Here is an 18,469-nt window from a genome sequence, read left to right on the forward strand (position 1 = left end):
TATTAGTTCACTAGAACATTTACAACATTAATGCTATGATTGTGAGTCATATTTTCATTGTTCAACAACTAGTGTCAATCTAAAATTATGGAAGAGTTGCAAAGAAATAAGTGATAATAGCTTAAAATTTAATAAAAAAGAGAAAACAAATGAATGGTTTAAGTCCTAATTTCTATACGTTATCTTACAATTTGCAACATCCATGATCAACATTATTAGAGCAAAAGACATCACACGCTTGCATAGGGGTGTAATCGATCAAGTTCAAATCAATATAGTATTAAGCTTGAGCTTGAGTTTGATTCAAAATTTGATGCTTAAAACTTAGCTCGAACTCGATTGAGTTTTATTTTTCTAATTTGAACTCGAATCGATATAGAAATTGAGCTACTAGAGGTCGCTCAATTAGGCTCAATTAACATGTAAAAATAAGTTTGATTTTTATATTCAATAAAAGCTTAATTATTTATGCTCAAGCTCAAGCTCGAGTTCAAGATATTTTATTAATTAAAATAATAAAAATATATTTAAATATAAAAACTAAATTAAGCTCTCGAGCTACTCGAACCAGATATAAAAATACTCGAACTCCACTTAAGCGATGATTCGAGCTACTTGAACTCGAGTTCGACTCGATAATAATTGAGTCGAATTCGAGTTTTATTCGAATGAAACTCGAATAACTTACAAGCACTAATGTATTATTTACACCCTTGCGTTTACGTACAAATCTTCAAGCAAAATACAATTACACTTTCAAATTGATCACGTATGATGTAAACAACTAGTAGTAGTATAAATTGATCAGAATGAGAAAACAAGCAAGAAAATTGCTATTTACTGCAATGTATCATGTATATGTATGTTTGACTCTATTATGTATGTATATGTATATGTATATGTATATGTATATGTATATATATATATATGTACATGTAGAGTAAACGCTGAGAAACTGAAACAAATAAACAAACAAGACATAATATGATAAAAAAAAAAAAAGTTTCGACTGAAACCGAAGGAAACATGACAACAAAGGCAAAGTCAGGTATAAGTAGAAGGGAGAGCCAGATAGTAAATTCAATGGGAAAATAAAGTAAAATAATAAGTTTCACAAGAAAGAGTACTATACATATAATAATGTTAAAATTTTTTGGAAGGACCATAACGCATGCCTCCCCTCCTAGCTAAACCCCATATCTTAGTTATACGTGAAACCATCTTATAATAACTTTTAAAAATTAATAATATACATGTAATTAGTATGAAAAAATTAGTGTTTTTTTTTTCTATATTGACACCACTAAAATTTATTAAAAATAGTCAAAAAAATAAATTTCATCCACATTTTTTTATTTTTTTATTTAAAAATTCTAATAATTTTCTTTCACTACAATTATAAATCCACCTTGTGAGTTTGAAAAAAATTTTAACATGTATTTCTATTGGCTTTTTATTAATCACATTTTTAATCTTATTTCAATTTTGATTTTTTATTTATTTTTCGTTAAAATTCTTTCTTTATTTTGTTATCATCACTTTTATCACATATAATGAGTTTGATCCAATTTATAAATGATTGGATTGATGTACTTAATGTAATAATTATTTCATACATAATTAGTTATTTGATAACACACATCTAATCTTATTATAAAAGAAATAAAAAAAATTACATCATCTATCTACTTGCATTATTTTCTAACATTTTGATTGGCCTAACAAGAAAACAATATAAAAAAGTTTTATGTAGCACTAATAATGAAACCATTAAAATAAATTTTCAAGATAAATTGTAAAAAAATGTGTATTTATTTAAAAATTTTATTATATTGTGCGATATATTTTATATTTAATTTTGTCAATGTTATATTAAGTAACAAAATATTATAAAAAAATAATATTAATTTTTTTTATTTAGAGGCAAGAGTTTTTTAGATTTCGCCCAATATATTTTTTTTGGATTAATCTAAATTAATTTATCTCTATTGAACCTAACAAATTTATAAAGAATTAGTAAATTATTTTCACTCAATCTTTCATTAGATGCAACCCAAATAACAAAGAGATTTTTTTTTTTGCTATTTGAACGACAACTCCTTAATATATTATAGTATTAACTAAACTCACCGCTGCCCTCGCTAACATGCCCGCACTCCGCACCATCACTGCCTGGCAAGGTACCAGGTAAGTTCGCTTATCTTATGGCCCAAAAAATTTCTTTTGGGCTACTGTATGAGTAAACACCAGTTGGCAGCAGGGCTTAAACTCAGATGGATCTCACTTAGCCCCGCCCACGTACCCACATTTATCTTTTCCTAATTTGCTATCGTGTCATCGTCTCATTCAAGTATTTTCCAAGTTCGTATGGCGTGGGCACGTGTAGTTTGACTTGAATACTTTGAGTCGACCGTTGAAAACAACTTTATATCGCGTGCTTTGCATTCCTCCTTTGTTTTCTTCCCCGCGCCAAGTTACATCCTATCTTAGGCTACCACGTTATCTTTTTATTAATAATGAAAGTATTTGGTAATACGTAATGCTTCATTCATTTCTTTTTTTTTTATTAATTTTTTTAGATATGTTAAAATTATATCTTTTTTAACTTCTAAAATTTTATTTTTTATATTTTAACATTATTTTTATGATTTTTTATTTTTTATCAATAAAAAATAGGAAACTTTAACTTTATAAAAAAATTTTCAAATTTAATATTAAATATATTAACGTCAATTTTTTTTAATTTTATAAAAATGAATAACATTCATATAATTTGAGACAGAGAAAATAATTAATTATTGTGTTTCAAATTTCAAATCGAAGTTTGATAAGCTAAATAAATGGGAAAACAATAGTAGTTTAATAAGCCGAAATGAATTACCTTCAACAACACGTTCCCTCTCTATCCTTTTTATTTCATGACTTAACAAACACGTTCATGAATCCCCTCTAAAAATTAAAAAAATAATAATAAAATTTTAAAAAAGTTAGATATTTTCAAATTTTTCTTTAAACACTTTAAAAATTTAAAAATAAGAAAAATTTTTAAAAAAATTCTTTTGGATACTATTACTATAGATAAAATTGATAAATTTATTAATAATTTTTTATTTATATTATAAATGAACACTCTAAAAATAAATCTCCGATCCACTACTCACCCCATTTTTCCATTTAAAAACAATAACACATGAGTGCCAAAGAGAAAGAAAAAAAAAAAAGGGAAACAAGACAAAAGAAAATGTTACAGTTTAGCCTTTTACGGGTTCATCAAGTGTTATGTATGTATTCTTTGAGATTTCAATTGATATTTTGGCATTTAATTAGCAACATGGGAGGAAATAAGATTGAGGTTTCTATTCTATTCACGTCTAGTTGCAGGTAGAAGCTAAGCCAATTAAGTAATTATAGGTTACATAAAAATTTTATCTAATATTCTATGTTTTTTAAATTTAAAATTTAATTTAATTGATTTATATAATTATTAACTTTTTTAACCCGTACAATTTATGAAATTTTTTATTAAATTTTTCTTAATTTTAAATTTATTTTTTTATTATTTTTCTAATATATAATCATATATTTATAAATGTTAAGTTATAATTAAATGATAATTTATACATAATATATTATAAATGATATTGTTCATCTAAAATAAATCTTAATTTTTGTAAATTTTCAAGAATTATAAAAATCTTTTTTTCATTAAAAAATATTTTCTTCAATTTATTTGTTAAATACTAAAAACTTTACTACCGCTTTTTTCTTGTTTGATAAAAAATCAAAACTCAATATTTAAATAGTTAAAATTAATAATTGTTTTTAGTATAATGTTAATTGGGTGGTGTATATGTATATATGATTGAACAACAAATCACAATTATTAATTTTGTTATAATCGTTTGCTTTTTATTAGTGTCTTTTTTTTTTACATACTTCAAGTAATTATTACACAAATATATTGGGTTAACAATTATTTCTATATATGTCAACAAAATAAAGTTATTTTTTAGATAAAAGAAAAAACAATAATTCTTTATGTTATGCTTAAAAACTTTTTTTTGAAATATTTTTTTATTTTTAATGATTTTTAACATAATTGATAGTATTTTTTGTGAGTTATATATGGTAGTGATTATAATTTTTCTCATATTATCCATTGTAAACAAAGAAATTCAATAATAAAAAGTATAGTAAAAAGAAATAGAGAATATAAATTACATATTAATTTGTCAAGATTAAATATATACAATAATAAAGCAAATATGTTAATAAATTAATGGAGAAAAAAACATTGAAGAAATGAATAAAAAAATATAACATAAAAAGTTAATTATAATCAATCGGAACAAAATTTTAAAAAAAAATTATTGACTAAAGAGAAACAAATAAATTAAACAAATATATAATTTTAAAATATTTGAATTAGAACATAAATAAAACGTTATATTTGTTTTCAAAGCAAAAACATATTTTTGTTTAACTTTTTTATCAACATTCAAATGTCTTGTATTTTTATATAAAGATATAAATTTTTATTACTTTAAAAACACATGCTTTATAGTCAATAATTTATTAACTTATCTAAAAGTATTAAATTTAAATAATCTATTAAATAATTTTTAATTTTTTATAGATTTTGATTTGAATTTAAATAATTATCTAAAAATATTAATTTTAAATAATTTATTAAATATAATTATTTGACAAAAAATAAAATTTTATTAAGTATATATATTTGAAACTGTCATTAAATTTAAAAATAAAAGATAAATTATGATTTAATATATTTGAATTCAAATCTTATGCAAAAATTTTAATTTCAGATAGATTTTGATTTCAATTTAAATAATTATCCAATATATTCAATTTAAATAATTTATTAAAAATTTTATTTGATAAATAAAATAATATAAATATTATTCTATGTGTCATTAAAAGATATTATCTATCTAGACATTTATATGAATAATTTTGATAATATAATTTGATATGTTGTAATATAATATATATTATATTTTTAAAAAATAATATTTAATAAATTTAAATTTTAAATGTCATAGGATTGAGGTAATATGAAACTCTTATTACGCATGTTGCTCGTGAAAATTGACAATGTAGAGGGGAAATTTCCATGAATTTGTTGATCAAAGCTATTGCTTTCGCTCAAAATTGACGGGTGGGCTACAAATGTCACAGAGAGAAACATAATAAAAATGCTCAAGTCAGTCACCTACAGCATGCGGGTTGGCAGGTCTGTGCATGAAAAAGATTGAAGGGCCCCGGCCGACAACGGATATGGTAGATATTAAATATGTGTTTAACATATAAAATTATAATAAAATAAAATAAGATAATATTATAAAATAATATTTGATTTATATAAAAATTATAATAAAATAATTTATTTATTGATTAAAATTATTTTTTTTAATTTATAAAATTTAAATTATTGATATAATTTTTAAAGATATAATAAATATATAAATTTAATCTCATGAATTAAAAATAATTATTTTTACTTTAAAAAAATTGAATCATTTTATAAAAAAAATTAATTTTTCTTATAATTATATTTTTTAAATACAAATAAAAAAAATATAAAATAATTAATATTATATTATATCTACTATTCTATACACTAAATATAACTTAATGCTAATAGCATTACACGTTTAAATCCTTCAAATCCACAACTTTTTCTTTTCTTCTTTTAACTTTGCCAATCTCATATTTATATAATTACAAGTAAAGCTGCAAAATCGATTGCTACTGTTTAGAGCTCACAAGATACAGTTTTGGTTGCTAAAAAATTTTTCAATCTTTATGGAATTCTTTACATTTCTCAATCTCCAGTCCACAAATAACTTTTCAAAATTCAGACGCAAAATCAAAAGATCGAAGATTTTGAGAACATGTTAAAATATGTCTAATGTATGAGTACAATAATATTCAAATTTATATTTAATGCATTATTTAAGTATAAATATTATATATCATCAATGTATCATAAACTGTCACATTATTATTTTATCTTAATATAATTAAATATTTAAAATATTAGTTTTAAAAGTTCTACAATTTTAAAATTTTTAATAATTAAGTATGTATGAAAGATCTTTAACGAATGTGAAGATGATTTGAGGGATGAATGATAGTTTTTTCATTACATCAAAATTGCATCAAGACTTAGTAGTAAGTCCATTTCCTTTTGCATTGGTTATAGATGAGTTCATTGGAATTTTCTAAGATAAGGTTTTATGGTGTATGTTATTAGTCGATAATATAATTATAATCATTGAAACTAGTGATACTCTTAATAAAAAATTAGTCATACATTGGAGTCTCGAGATTTTAAATTGAGTAAATCTAAAATTAAATATATAGAATATAAATTTAGTAATCATAGAGAAATGAGTGTTAGTGGTTAAGTTAGATGATGAAGTAATACCAAATAGTAATCATTTCGATATTTTAGATCAATTATTCAGAGTGATGTTGAGATAAAAAAAGATGTAAGTCATAGTATTCAAGTACAATGGATGAGGTGACGAAATGTGTTAAGTGTGTTGTGTGATCGTAACATGTCTTTAAAGTTAAATACGAATTTGAATAAAACAATTGTAAAGCTTGCATCGTTATGTGGAACTAATTGTTTGACTATTAAAAAATAATATAAGAAGAAAATAAGTGCAATCGAGATAAGTATGCTTACATGGATGTGTGTTAAGAATAGAAAGGACAAAATTAAAAATGAAAAGATTAAAAAAAATTAGAGTAGTTCGAATTGAGGAAAAGATGAAAGAGGGTTGGTTTGGATATGTGAAAAGTAAAGTCGCACTAGTTAGGGGAAATGAGTTTTTAAATTTAAGAGCGACCAAAACTTCTAGAGATATATCATGAAAAACGTGGATACAAGTAACAAAAAATGATATAATGGTTAAGAAAATAAATGAAAAAATTATTATTGATAATTTCAAAACCATGACCTAACATGACTTTTGTTTTTGGCCTTCCATACAGCTAATCTTAGAGTTATGAAATATAAAGCTTAATTTTTGTTGTTGTTGTTGTTGTTGTAGGTGATGATTTATGATGCATTAATGGTATATATATAACGTCTCAATCTCACATCAGATTAATTTGAAATTTTGTTATGATATATACGTAAAAATTTAAAATCCAATCTGTGAGACACCTTTTATAAGATAAAATCATGAGAATTTCGGAATATCCCAATGTGAGATTTAGGCATTATAAACTTCTCACATTTAAACTTGACATCCCAATTAAACCTAATATAAAATACACAGATTCACTAAATCACACCAAATGCTGTGCAAATTCAACATAAAGTACATATAAATTACAAAATCACATCAGATGTTGAGATTTTAGAGGTGATTCTCACCGTATAACACTTAGTTCTTGCAATATTTTAAGGTGACTTTCACGATGTAACATTTAGCTCCCGTCTGACTGTTGACTGCTTTGATACTATTTGTGAAGACTTACAAGATTCTAGATATGGCTCTCATGATGCAACATTTAGTTCCCATCCAAATGGTGACTGCTTTGATATTATTTGTAGAGACCCGTATGAACCTACAAGATATTATTTATTTTGACCTAAAAATTTTACGATTTTATTTTATAAAAAACGCTTCACATATTTAGATTTAAATCTTTATACATATTATAACAAAATTTTATATTATCGTAACATGAGATTAAGGCATTATAATAAAAGAAGAAAGAGATAACGATGTTAGAATTTGCAATTACATTCCTTTTTTAAAGCTTAAAAATAAGTTGTTTTTTTTAAGCCAATGGTTAAGAATAAGTTGAATTTTCAATGCCTATATCAATTTGATGTTGCTATATGTTTTTTTTTTTAAATTTACACTTAATTTATAAAATATTATTTATTTTGATCATAAATTTATATTTAAACTTATATATATTATAATAAAACTTTATATTATCTCAATTTAAAATTAAAGTGTCACGATGTAAATACAAAAATAGTGCATCAGCTTCAAATACTCATACTACATAGCTACTTCTTGTTTTTCACCTTATTCAATACCCTTGGTATGGTTTGGCTTCTTCGAAAAGTCTCTTATTTGTAGCATTTTTTTTGTACTAATCTTGATTTGTTAGGCCTTAATAAATATATAATATTCTCCTATGAAAAAGAAAATAATTCTAGTAGTCCTTCAAACATACTTTATAGAACCAGATTTTGAGGAAATGGAGTGCCGTGGAAATGTAGACGAACGTGTGGAAGAAAGTTAAACTTCTATTTTAAGCTAACCAATTCCAACTACCCATTACCATCACAAGTTTTAAAAGAGTCAAGAAAACGCAAAATTTGTTAGGCCAAAGTCAAATATTTCGGTCTGGTCCACATATTTGGTGTATATTATATAAATACATGAGGACACCATTATGATAGATTGATGATTCATAATTTGGTAATTGATAGATATAAAAAAAGATCTAACTCGCTTTGTTTGTCATCTACTCATCTTGCCTTTTGCTACACTTCTCAATTTTTCATTATTCCATATCATAGGTAAGGAAGGAAATTGAAATTCGAATCATCCCCTGCCAGGTTGGGGGACGCTGGACGCTCTCTCGTGTGCCACAATTATACAGCTTTTTGAGCCAAATCTTGTTCAAATTCAACTCTCGTGGTGCAGTGGTGGGGTAGACCGCCCTTTCTCTTTATTCAAAAACGTTTTCTCATCTAAACAACAAATTCTTAGTAAATTAGTTGAGTTTATAAAATTTGAATATTTTATTATAAAATTTAAATTTAATTCTCAATGTTAGTAATTTTTTTATAATCGATTTATAAATTTAATATAAATATTTTTTTAATATTTATAGTCTGTTTTGACTTCGGATTAAGTAAATATCGTATCATTTAAGAATATAATTAAATCGAATTAAGTTGATATAATAAAATATTTAAATATGAAATAAAAATTAAATTATTAAATCTGTTCAATTAAACCTATTTATTGAATAAAAAAATTGATTTTGATTTTTAATTTTAAATTTAATTATTTATATTCAAATTTGAATTTAAATTTAAATAAAATAATAATTTTTTAAGAATCAAGTATTAAGATATTTGAATTAAACTCACTTGATAAATCAAATTATTTTAATTAAACTTAATTCAATAATAATTAACTTAAATTTAAATTTTATTCTAATTTAATTGGATTATCTTCACCCTAAACTTGAAAAAACAAAACAAATTCAAAATGGAAAAGCGAGGGAGGCAGGGAGGGTCCAGATTCGAGACACTTGCCCGGTTTCTTTGCGAGGATTCCGCTGTTTTCTACTGAAAAATTGCTGATTAACCTTTATATTAATCACATGCTGATCAACTTGCTAGTGCTATATCTACATTAAAAACCTTTTTTTTTTAAAAAAAAAAGGGGGAAACCATATGCAATAGTCTTTGATGATCATGACATATAATAATAAACTAAACCTAGAAAAAGACTCCCCCTTGTTTTCCATTAATTAAAAAACACGAAAAGAAAAAAGAGTACTCGTGGACTCTGGAGAACAGAGTGGTAACTGACAAAAAATGCACCAGCACTCATTCAATTTTTTTCTTTTAAATTTAAATTTGACAGATAACCAAACAGATCCAAAACCCTAGGTCCCGCGCCCCGCGCCCCGCGCCCCGCTCCTTACAACTTACACCGTCTTTCTATAAAATTTTCTCCCATTTCTTTAATCTTAATTTTAAATTAATTGAATTAATTTATTTTTATTTTTTATTTATCCATTCAAATTCATTAATTTTGAAAATTAATTATCAATTTTAATTTATTCGATTATTTTTTTATTAATACAATAATAAAATATTTTAAAGTAAATTATTTTTAATTTTTCATATTTAAAATAAATTAAATAAAGTATTTAAATATCAAAATATTAAATTAAATATGTTAATAACTTATAAAATAAAATGATCAATTTTATGTATTTTTTAATTTTATATAAGACTTTGTATATTTTGATTAATTTAATTTGATAATTGAATAAATAAAAAACAAAAAATTTTTAAAAATTATTTGTCGATAATCGATCGAATTAATTTAATAATTAATTGATTAATTAAATTAATTAAGTTCAATCAATTAATTTAATTTTAATAGAATTATAAATATTTCTAATTACATGATGGGGTGTTCACCGACACTTCTTAAATTAAAAAATAAAAAAAAATTAAAGGTCCATTTTCTTTTGGATATCCTAAATTTTTTTCTTGGACATCCCACAATTTTTTATTTTTTATATAATTATTTTTTAGTTACATATATTGAAAAAGATGTATTTGATAATATTAATAATGATGCAACTACAACTTTTTTAATATATGAAAATTCGTTGGGAATAATTATAATAATATATTTAAATATATTATTTAAAAATTTTTTACAATTTTTTTATAAGTTATATGAATGAACACTAATGAACACTTAAAAAAAAAAAAATTAAATTCGCCACCGTTTTCAACAAAGATATTCTCTTCCCATCGCACATTTACATCCCAATTCCATCCATGCATTCATGATTCTCTTATCGTTTGCTATATTATTCCTTCTATTTTGTTTTCCCTTTTGATGTATATAATAATTTTTTCAATATCAATGATGTAAGAATATTGAAGTACCGGCAAGAACACAATTCATTTGCTCATGTTACACTAGTAAATACCATTAACTTAAACGACCATGTTGGGTTGAAGAGTTACAGACTTACAGTTTTGTATTGAAGCAAAGAGTTTTGATTTTTGGAATACATAGAGGACCACAGTGAAGAACAAAAAATTAAATAGATAAATCCGAGAAGAAAATAAAGAAGGTGACAAAGAGAGACATACGTGCGGGGCAATTCATGGAAGTGGGCCCCATAAAAGGTAGAATTTGGGAGAACAAAAAACAAATCAAAAGTTTGACTGGACTAAAAAAAAAAAAAATGCCCAAATGGCGAGGCATCGTCACTCATTCACTCCCACAAATCACTCTTCTTCTGTTTTATCTTTATTCTCTATTCTTTTCTTTTTTTTTTTCTGTGGCTTTACTACTTTTCGAATGCCACTTTACTTGACTTGGTGTTCATAGATTATGCCAAATTTCTCCCTTACTGTTCTTAGTTTCAGCAAAGTTAGTTCAAGAATACCAACTGCTGAATGCTGACAGCCGTCCCAGCTTCTGAAATTTACTGCAAATGGTTCTTTTTTAGTTGTTTTCCTTTGCTCCAAGACCGGTGTTTCCTTTCCCTTTTATGATATCTCTCTCTGTCTACATCTCTGAGTTCTGGGGCCGACATCTCTGAACATCGTATCCTCCGTCTGTTTCTTTAACGGACTCTGATTTTGGACCTGTCTCGACAGTCCTCGTTACATCACCACTCCCATCTTCCTGGATCCAGGTACTTGTCACCTCTTTTCATCACTCTCTCTCACTACTGCTCAATTTTGAACTTTCATCATGCCATGTTCACTATCTCTTTCATGGTGATTTACACTAGTTATTTTTAATGCTTATTACTTTTTTTTTTTTAATTCTTTTTCTCTCCAGTTCCAGCTCTCCAAGCTAACTGTTACCTGCTATTAAGAAATGTTGGAGAAATTGGATTGTCAAGAGATCTGAAAGTGAAGTTAACAGGAGTCTGCATAGAAGAGATCAATCGCCCAGAAATGATTCCCGGCGCGTTCTATGATTCCTTTATGTAAATCAGAGCACATGAAGGGAAAGTAATATTCCCAAAAAAAAAAAAAAGAAAATGAAGAAATTATGGAGGGTAATGGTATGCTTAACATCACAGGAACAGGGAATCTTCGGTTTCTTGTTGTTGCTTCTATTCCAACATTTCGTCATGTGGGCAGAAGCTAGACAATTGGTTTCAGGGCAAAAGCAAAGCAATGATGATGTGATCAAGTTGATGGCTTTCAAGCGCTTCTCCATTACCTCTGATCCGCACGATGCCTTAGCCAACTGGACTGATGATTCTTCTAGCCCATGCTCATGGCGTGGCGTCTTCTGCTCTCCTTATGGCCGTGTTACTGCTCTGAACCTCAGTTATGCAGGCCTTGTTGGTGGCCTACACCTCCCTAACCTAACAGCCTTATCTGCTCTCCGTCATCTCTATTTGCAAGGAAATTCATTTTCTGCTGCTGATCTTTCTGCTTCCACTAATGTCTCATGCAACCTTGAAACTCTTGACTTGTCCTCCAATACCATCTCAAAGCCTCTTCCGGAACAATCACTTTTCTCCGTGTGTAACAGTCTAGCTAACGTTAACCTGTCTCGCAATTCAATTCCTGGGGGAATTCTTAGGTTTGGTCCTTCCTTGCTGCAGCTTGACCTCTCTCGTAATCGGATTTCTGATTTTGCCCTGTTGAACTACTCCCTCTCTAGCTGCCAGAATTTGAATCTGCTCAACTTTTCAGATAATAAGCTCACGGGAAAACTTGATCTTTCTTCCCTTTCTTGCAAGAATTTAATTGTTCTTGATCTCTCATACAATCTCTTTTCTGGACCGATACCACCAAGTTTCTTGCCAGATTCACTGGTTTCCCTCAAGCATCTCGATCTCTCCCACAACAACTTCTCTGGCAAGTTCTCCAGCCTAAATTTTGGGCAGTGCAGCAACCTCACCCTGCTCAGCTTGTCTCAGAACAACCTCTCTGACTCTGAGTTCCCAGCTAGCCTCAGAAACTGTCACTTTCTAGAGGCACTTGACTTGTCTCATATTGGGCTGCAGCAAAAGATACCAGGGGGCTTGTTGGGAAATTTCAAGAATTTGAAGCGTCTATCCTTGGCTCATAATCAGTTTACTGGTGAAATCCCTCATGAGTTGAGACAGGCTTGTGGAACTCTCGAGGAACTTGATCTGTCATCTAACAAACTCACTGGTGGATTGCCTTTGGCTTTTACATCATGCTCTCATTTGCAAGTTCTGAACCTAGGAAGCAATCTACTTTCAGGAGATTTCCTCAGTGCAGTTGTGAGCACTCTCCCGAGCTTGAGATATTTTTATGTACCATTCAACAATATTTCTGGATATGTGCCCTTGTCACTTACCAATTGTACTCAGCTTCAGGTGCTCGACCTTGGTTCTAATGCCTTTACAGGGAATATCCCTCCAGGATTTTGTTCTTCAACGTCAACTTTGGAAAAGATTCTTTTAGCCAACAATTACCTTTCAGGAAGTGTGCCCTCGGAGCTTGGAAACTGCAAGAACTTAAGGACATTAGATCTTAGTTTCAACAGCTTGACTGGTTCTATTCCCTTAGATATTTGGAAGTTGCCAAATCTTTCTGACCTGGTTATGTGGGCAAATAACCTCACTGGTGAGATCCCAGAAAGCATTTGTGTCAATGGAGGAAACCTGGAGACCCTGATTCTCAACAATAATCTCATCACTGGAAGCATTCCAAAATCCATCGCCAAGTGTACCAATATGGTATGGGTGTCACTTTCTAGCAACAGCCTTACAGGGGAAATTCCTTCTGGTTTTGGAAATCTTCTTAAGCTTGCTATCCTGCAATTGGGTAACAATTCTCTGACTGGACAGATTCCACAAGAGCTTGGCAAATGCCAGAGCCTCATTTGGCTTGATTTAAATAGCAATGATATCAGTGGTGCTCTCCCACCTGAGCTTGCAAACCAAGCTGGCCTAGTCATGCCTGGAAGTGTTTCGGGGAAGCAATTTGCATTTGTAAGAAATGAGGGTGGAACAGCTTGCAGGGGTGCTGGAGGTTTAGTTGAATTTGAGGGAATACGGGCAGAAAGGCTTGAAAGTTTTCCCATGGTTCATTCTTGCTCATCAACAAGAATTTACTCTGGTACGACAGTATATACCTTTTCCAATAATGGAAGCATGATCTACCTTGATGTCTCTTATAATAATTTGTCAGGTAGTATTCCTGAGAATTTCGGTAATATGAGCTATCTCCAGGTCTTGAATTTGGGACATAATAAGCTAATGGGAAATATTCCTGAAAGTTTTGGAGGTTTGAAAGCTATTGGCGTCTTGGATCTCTCTCATAATTATCTCCAAGGTTATCTGCCAGGTTCATTGGGGACTCTCACTTTTCTTAGTGACCTTGACGTATCCAACAACAACCTCACAGGTCCCATCCCTGCTGGAGGCCAGCTGACCACTTTCCCATCATCCAGATATGAAAACAATTCTGGACTTTGCGGGGTTCCCTTGCCTCCTTGTGACTCTGGAAGTCATCGATCAAACCTTCACTCTCAGAATAAAAGGTCATCTGTGGCAGTTGGGATGGTAGTTGGCATTACATTCTCTCTTTTATGCATTCTTGGACTAACATTAGCTCTTTATCGAGTGAAAAAGCACCAGCTTAAGGAGGAAAAGAGAGAGAAATACATTGAAAGCCTACCAACTTCAGGTAGCAGTATCTGGAAACTCTCCAGTGTCCCTGAGCCTTTGAGCATCAACATTGCCACTTTTGAGAAACCTCTACGGAAATTAACCTTTGCCCATCTGCTTGAAGCTACTAATGGTTTCAGTGCGGAAAGTTTGATAGGGTCTGGAGGGTTTGGTGAGGTCTACAAGGCACAACTGAGAGATGGCTGTGTAGTTGCAATCAAGAAGCTAATTCATATCACAGGGCAGGGAGACAGAGAGTTTATGGCAGAAATGGAAACCATTGGGAAGATCAAGCACCGGAACCTGGTTCCTTTGCTGGGTTACTGCAAGGTTGGGGAGGAGAGGCTTCTTGTGTATGAGTACATGAAATGGGGAAGTTTGGAGTCTGTTCTTCATGACAAGGCCAAAGGAAGAGGATCAAGGCTTGACTGGGCAGCTAGAAGGAAGATTGCGATAGGTTCAGCAAGAGGTCTTGCTTTCCTTCATCATAGCTGTATTCCTCATATTATCCACCGGGACATGAAATCTAGCAATGTACTCCTTGATGAAAATTTTGAGGCTAGAGTTTCTGATTTTGGCATGGCGAGATTAGTAAATGCCCTTGATACTCATCTTAGTGTGAGCACACTTGCAGGAACTCCAGGATATGTTCCCCCAGAGTACTATCAGAGTTTCCGGTGTACAACAAAAGGTGACGTCTACAGTTATGGTGTCATACTGCTAGAGCTTCTCTCTGGCAAAAGGCCTATAGACTCATCTGAGTTTGGCGATGACAATAACATTGTAGGATGGGCGAAGCAGCTTCACAGAGAGAAGAGAATTGATGAGATATTGGACCCTGAGTTGATGTCAGAGAAATCTGGTGAGGCGGAGTTGCACCAGTATCTGAGGATTGCCTTCGAGTGCCTTGATGATAGGCCCTTTCGACGTCCAACTATGATACAGGTGATGGCAATGTTCAAGGAGCTTCAAGTTGATTCAGAGAGTGATATCCTTGATGGTTTCTCTCTCAAAGAAAACGTTATTGAAGAATCATGAGGGAAAGAACCATGGAAGTACATCCAACTTTGGTTGGAGTGGAAAGGTCTTGTTCCTGCCATCCTGCATATGTGGTGAGGCTGAGTTTGCCAATACAGTAGCTACAAGTTGAATCTCTGATATTGTTGATAGGCTTCATTGATAAGTTTTTGCCTAGTGTAAATAGTAGAAAGCACTGAATGAGACAGAGAAGTTCAAAGAAAACATGGGGGGAACAAAGTAATGGGGTCTTCATATGCTAAAACCTGGGTACAATAGAATTTCTTTCCTTTGAACATCCTTTTTGTCACCAAAGACTTCAAAACTTTGCTTCTTTTCCATTAGCTTGATTTTCCTGCCACAGTTTTGCTAACTGATATTTAATCATCTTCTTTGTAAAGTTTAATAGGATCATTAATAGGAAATTGGAATCTCAATTGTATCATTTGCATTTAGTTTAGTGAGCAATTACAGAATTACTTTGGCAGTGAATTGATTCACAAATAAGTTTTATAACCATAGGTCCATTAACTCCACTTCAGATGCTTTGCACCCTCCAACCCGAGTAGTTGTTTTTCTTTTTTTTTGTTCCAGCATGAACTTGACATGATTACATGACAACTCAAGCATTATACCGGATAATCTCTTTAAGATTTTCTTTGAATATGGACTATTCTTCTGTTGACTCAGAAATATGATTGAATCTACACGTTGTTTCTATCTAAAAGAAGCAGTGGATGCAGAAAATCAAGCAAAATTAGGCTTTCTTTTCTCTGCCTACTCAGCAAGCAAATGAAGCTAAGTCAACTGATGATTTCAAGCACAATTTCGTGTTTATTCCTGATTTAGATTGCTGGAACTGTTTTTTTTTTTTTTTGTTGCCTAAAGGATTTCCTTGTTACAGTTCCAGACATGTGATGCCTTTGATAAATTTAAATTTATAACTGTAGTTGCCTAAAAAGGCATTTGGATTCGTTCCAAATAGTTATCCTCTTTGCAAATCCATGTTCTGCTTTAATCATTGTTAACCAATAAATAAAGTAACATCTGCAGTACTATTGTTGTTGGACATATAAGGCTTTGGAGCAATATATTTCTTTAGGCAATAAAGTATTCAACATGAAACCCCATGATATATATGTCTGATATTCATGCTTTTCCATGTCCTGGGATGTGGGCTTTAGCTATTTAGTCAAAATCCTTATTCACAATTTAGGTCATTTTTTACACATTTCTGCAGTGTTCAACGTTTTCGATTCTTCTTTTGTCTGTTTATTTCTGGATTCCTGTTGATGAATATAACCTTTTTGGTGCCAAATCAAATTTAAAGTTTGATTTATTTGACATCCAGCATCAAACACTTATCATTTTTTTTTTGACTAAGTTCCAAGAGTTGATGATTAATGCGTTTATGACCAAAATGCCCAGGTACTTGGCATAATTCCTTCCACTTAAATGTTTCTGTTGTCAAGGTAAATTCTGATGTTCCTGGTGCAGCAGAACCATAAAGTAATTCAGCTTGGGTTGGGATCTGTTTGAGCACCACTATGCCAACTATTTTGCTATACCTGCAGTTATATTTGATATTTCGAATATTCATATCAAATAAAATATCAAAAATTCATATATTTATATTATATTTTATACAAAAATTATTTATCATGTTTTATATCAATACAAAAAATATAAAACATGTTTTATATTTTTATTAAATTCATATATAATTTTTTTAAAATTATAACCCATATCATTTTCATATTTTTTTTATCATTTTCTTATTATATTTTAAATTATATTTTCTTAGATATTTTCAAAATAAGTGTCGGATGAGCTTCTTTCTCTTCTCCCCCGGTCCTTCTGACAGGATAAGTTGGATAATCAATGCACCACTTTGTATACAAGCTTTCAATTCTTAAAACAATATTTTGGGACTAAAGAAATTTTAATCTGCATTAATGTTTTATGTTAGCACTGCTTAATGCTTTGAATTTTGGAATCCAATTAAGCAAATTCTTTGTGCTTGGTGCTGATTCTGCTGAAGCATGGGATAAAATTTACTAATCTGTCTTTCACTTTTTTTTTCCAACTCATTTTGATACACAACAATAATTGAGTATTAGAAGTAATAATAATATAGTAATATTTTGGCAGCAGCATCAAACCGGAGTCCAGAGAGAATGCATGGTCTTAGTGAAATATGGGGCATGGGCTCTACAGAACAGACCCCTTGGGCTAATGAGACACTAGCCTTGAAAATCCTAGCGAGTGGACTGGAGACCAAGCAGCCCAGTGTCTAGCAGTACATCTGATCCTAGGTTTTATGGAAATCGGTCCAAGGAGAGTCCCCTTTGACATTTGACAGGATAGCTTACTTGCTTCACAGACGCAGACTAGTCAACCGTCCACTGAGTACTGACTCAAACTGATGTTGCTTGAAGACTCCAACATTTGCTCCCAATTTACTCTCCCGAGCTCTTTTGGTGTCCCACCAGTCCGTTATGGAATGTAAATAGGGCATAAATGAACTGAAAGTTTGAATGAGTGATTAGTGAGTAAATTTGGTTTTTGTTTGTTTATATTTTTATTTATATAAAAAATTATATAATTTAAAAAATAAAAATTGAAAGTGTTGAAATATAAATATGAATTCATCAAATACACCTTTTAAAGATCACTCATAAATCAATCATATTATATCTTGATTTTTTAATGTTTGTTTATTAAATTTAATGGATGATTTTGAATAATATTTTAAAATTTATTAATTAAATGAATGTATTACAAAAATAATAAAATTCATTATCTTTCATTTCTCTGTATCTATCGTGCATGAAAGCCATATTTCTTGGGTGTAAAATGAATTGGCAAAAAACTTGGAGCAGACTATTTTGTTCATTGGATTCCATAAATAACAACCATCTTCCCACAGTCTCAGGGCCAATTATGAATCAGCAATTTCTTTTCTTTCGCTGCATCAATCATTAATCTTGCTAAATGCAATCATTATGAGGAATCT

The 18,469-nt window shown here is 29.7% G+C and overlaps 1 protein-coding gene across 4 annotated transcripts; it reads left to right on the forward strand.

Moving 5' to 3' along the window:
• Positions 1-11,018: 11,018 nt before the first annotated feature.
• On the forward strand, positions 11,019-18,057 carry LOC111288276 (serine/threonine-protein kinase BRI1-like 1). Of its 4 annotated transcripts, none has more exons than XR_016341483.1 (3): positions 11,019-11,466; positions 11,616-15,548; positions 16,144-17,020. XR_016341483.1 is itself a non-coding variant. In XM_022879095.2 (2 exons), exon 2 carries the CDS (start codon positions 11,821-11,823, stop codon positions 15,472-15,474), a length of 3,654 nt encoding a protein of 1,217 aa, XP_022734830.2. In that variant the 5' UTR covers positions 11,045-11,466; positions 11,616-11,820; the 3' UTR covers positions 15,475-15,908. The 4 variants fall into 4 exon arrangements, 1 of the variants encoding a protein (XP_022734830.2); XR_016341482.1 differs by lacking the exon at positions 16,144-17,020 and adding an exon at positions 17,605-18,057 and having other exon boundaries at positions 11,043-11,466; XR_016341481.1 differs by lacking the exon at positions 16,144-17,020 and adding an exon at positions 17,608-18,057 and having other exon boundaries at positions 11,044-11,466.
• The last annotated feature ends 412 nt before the right edge of the window (positions 18,058-18,469 follow it).

The sequence above is a fragment of the Durio zibethinus genome, chromosome 4, assembly GCF_047325235.1.
Source record: "Durio zibethinus cultivar Kanyao isolate XHJ-2024 chromosome 4, ASM4732523v1, whole genome shotgun sequence".
In the NCBI taxonomy this organism is placed as follows: domain Eukaryota; kingdom Viridiplantae; phylum Streptophyta; class Magnoliopsida; order Malvales; family Malvaceae; genus Durio; species Durio zibethinus.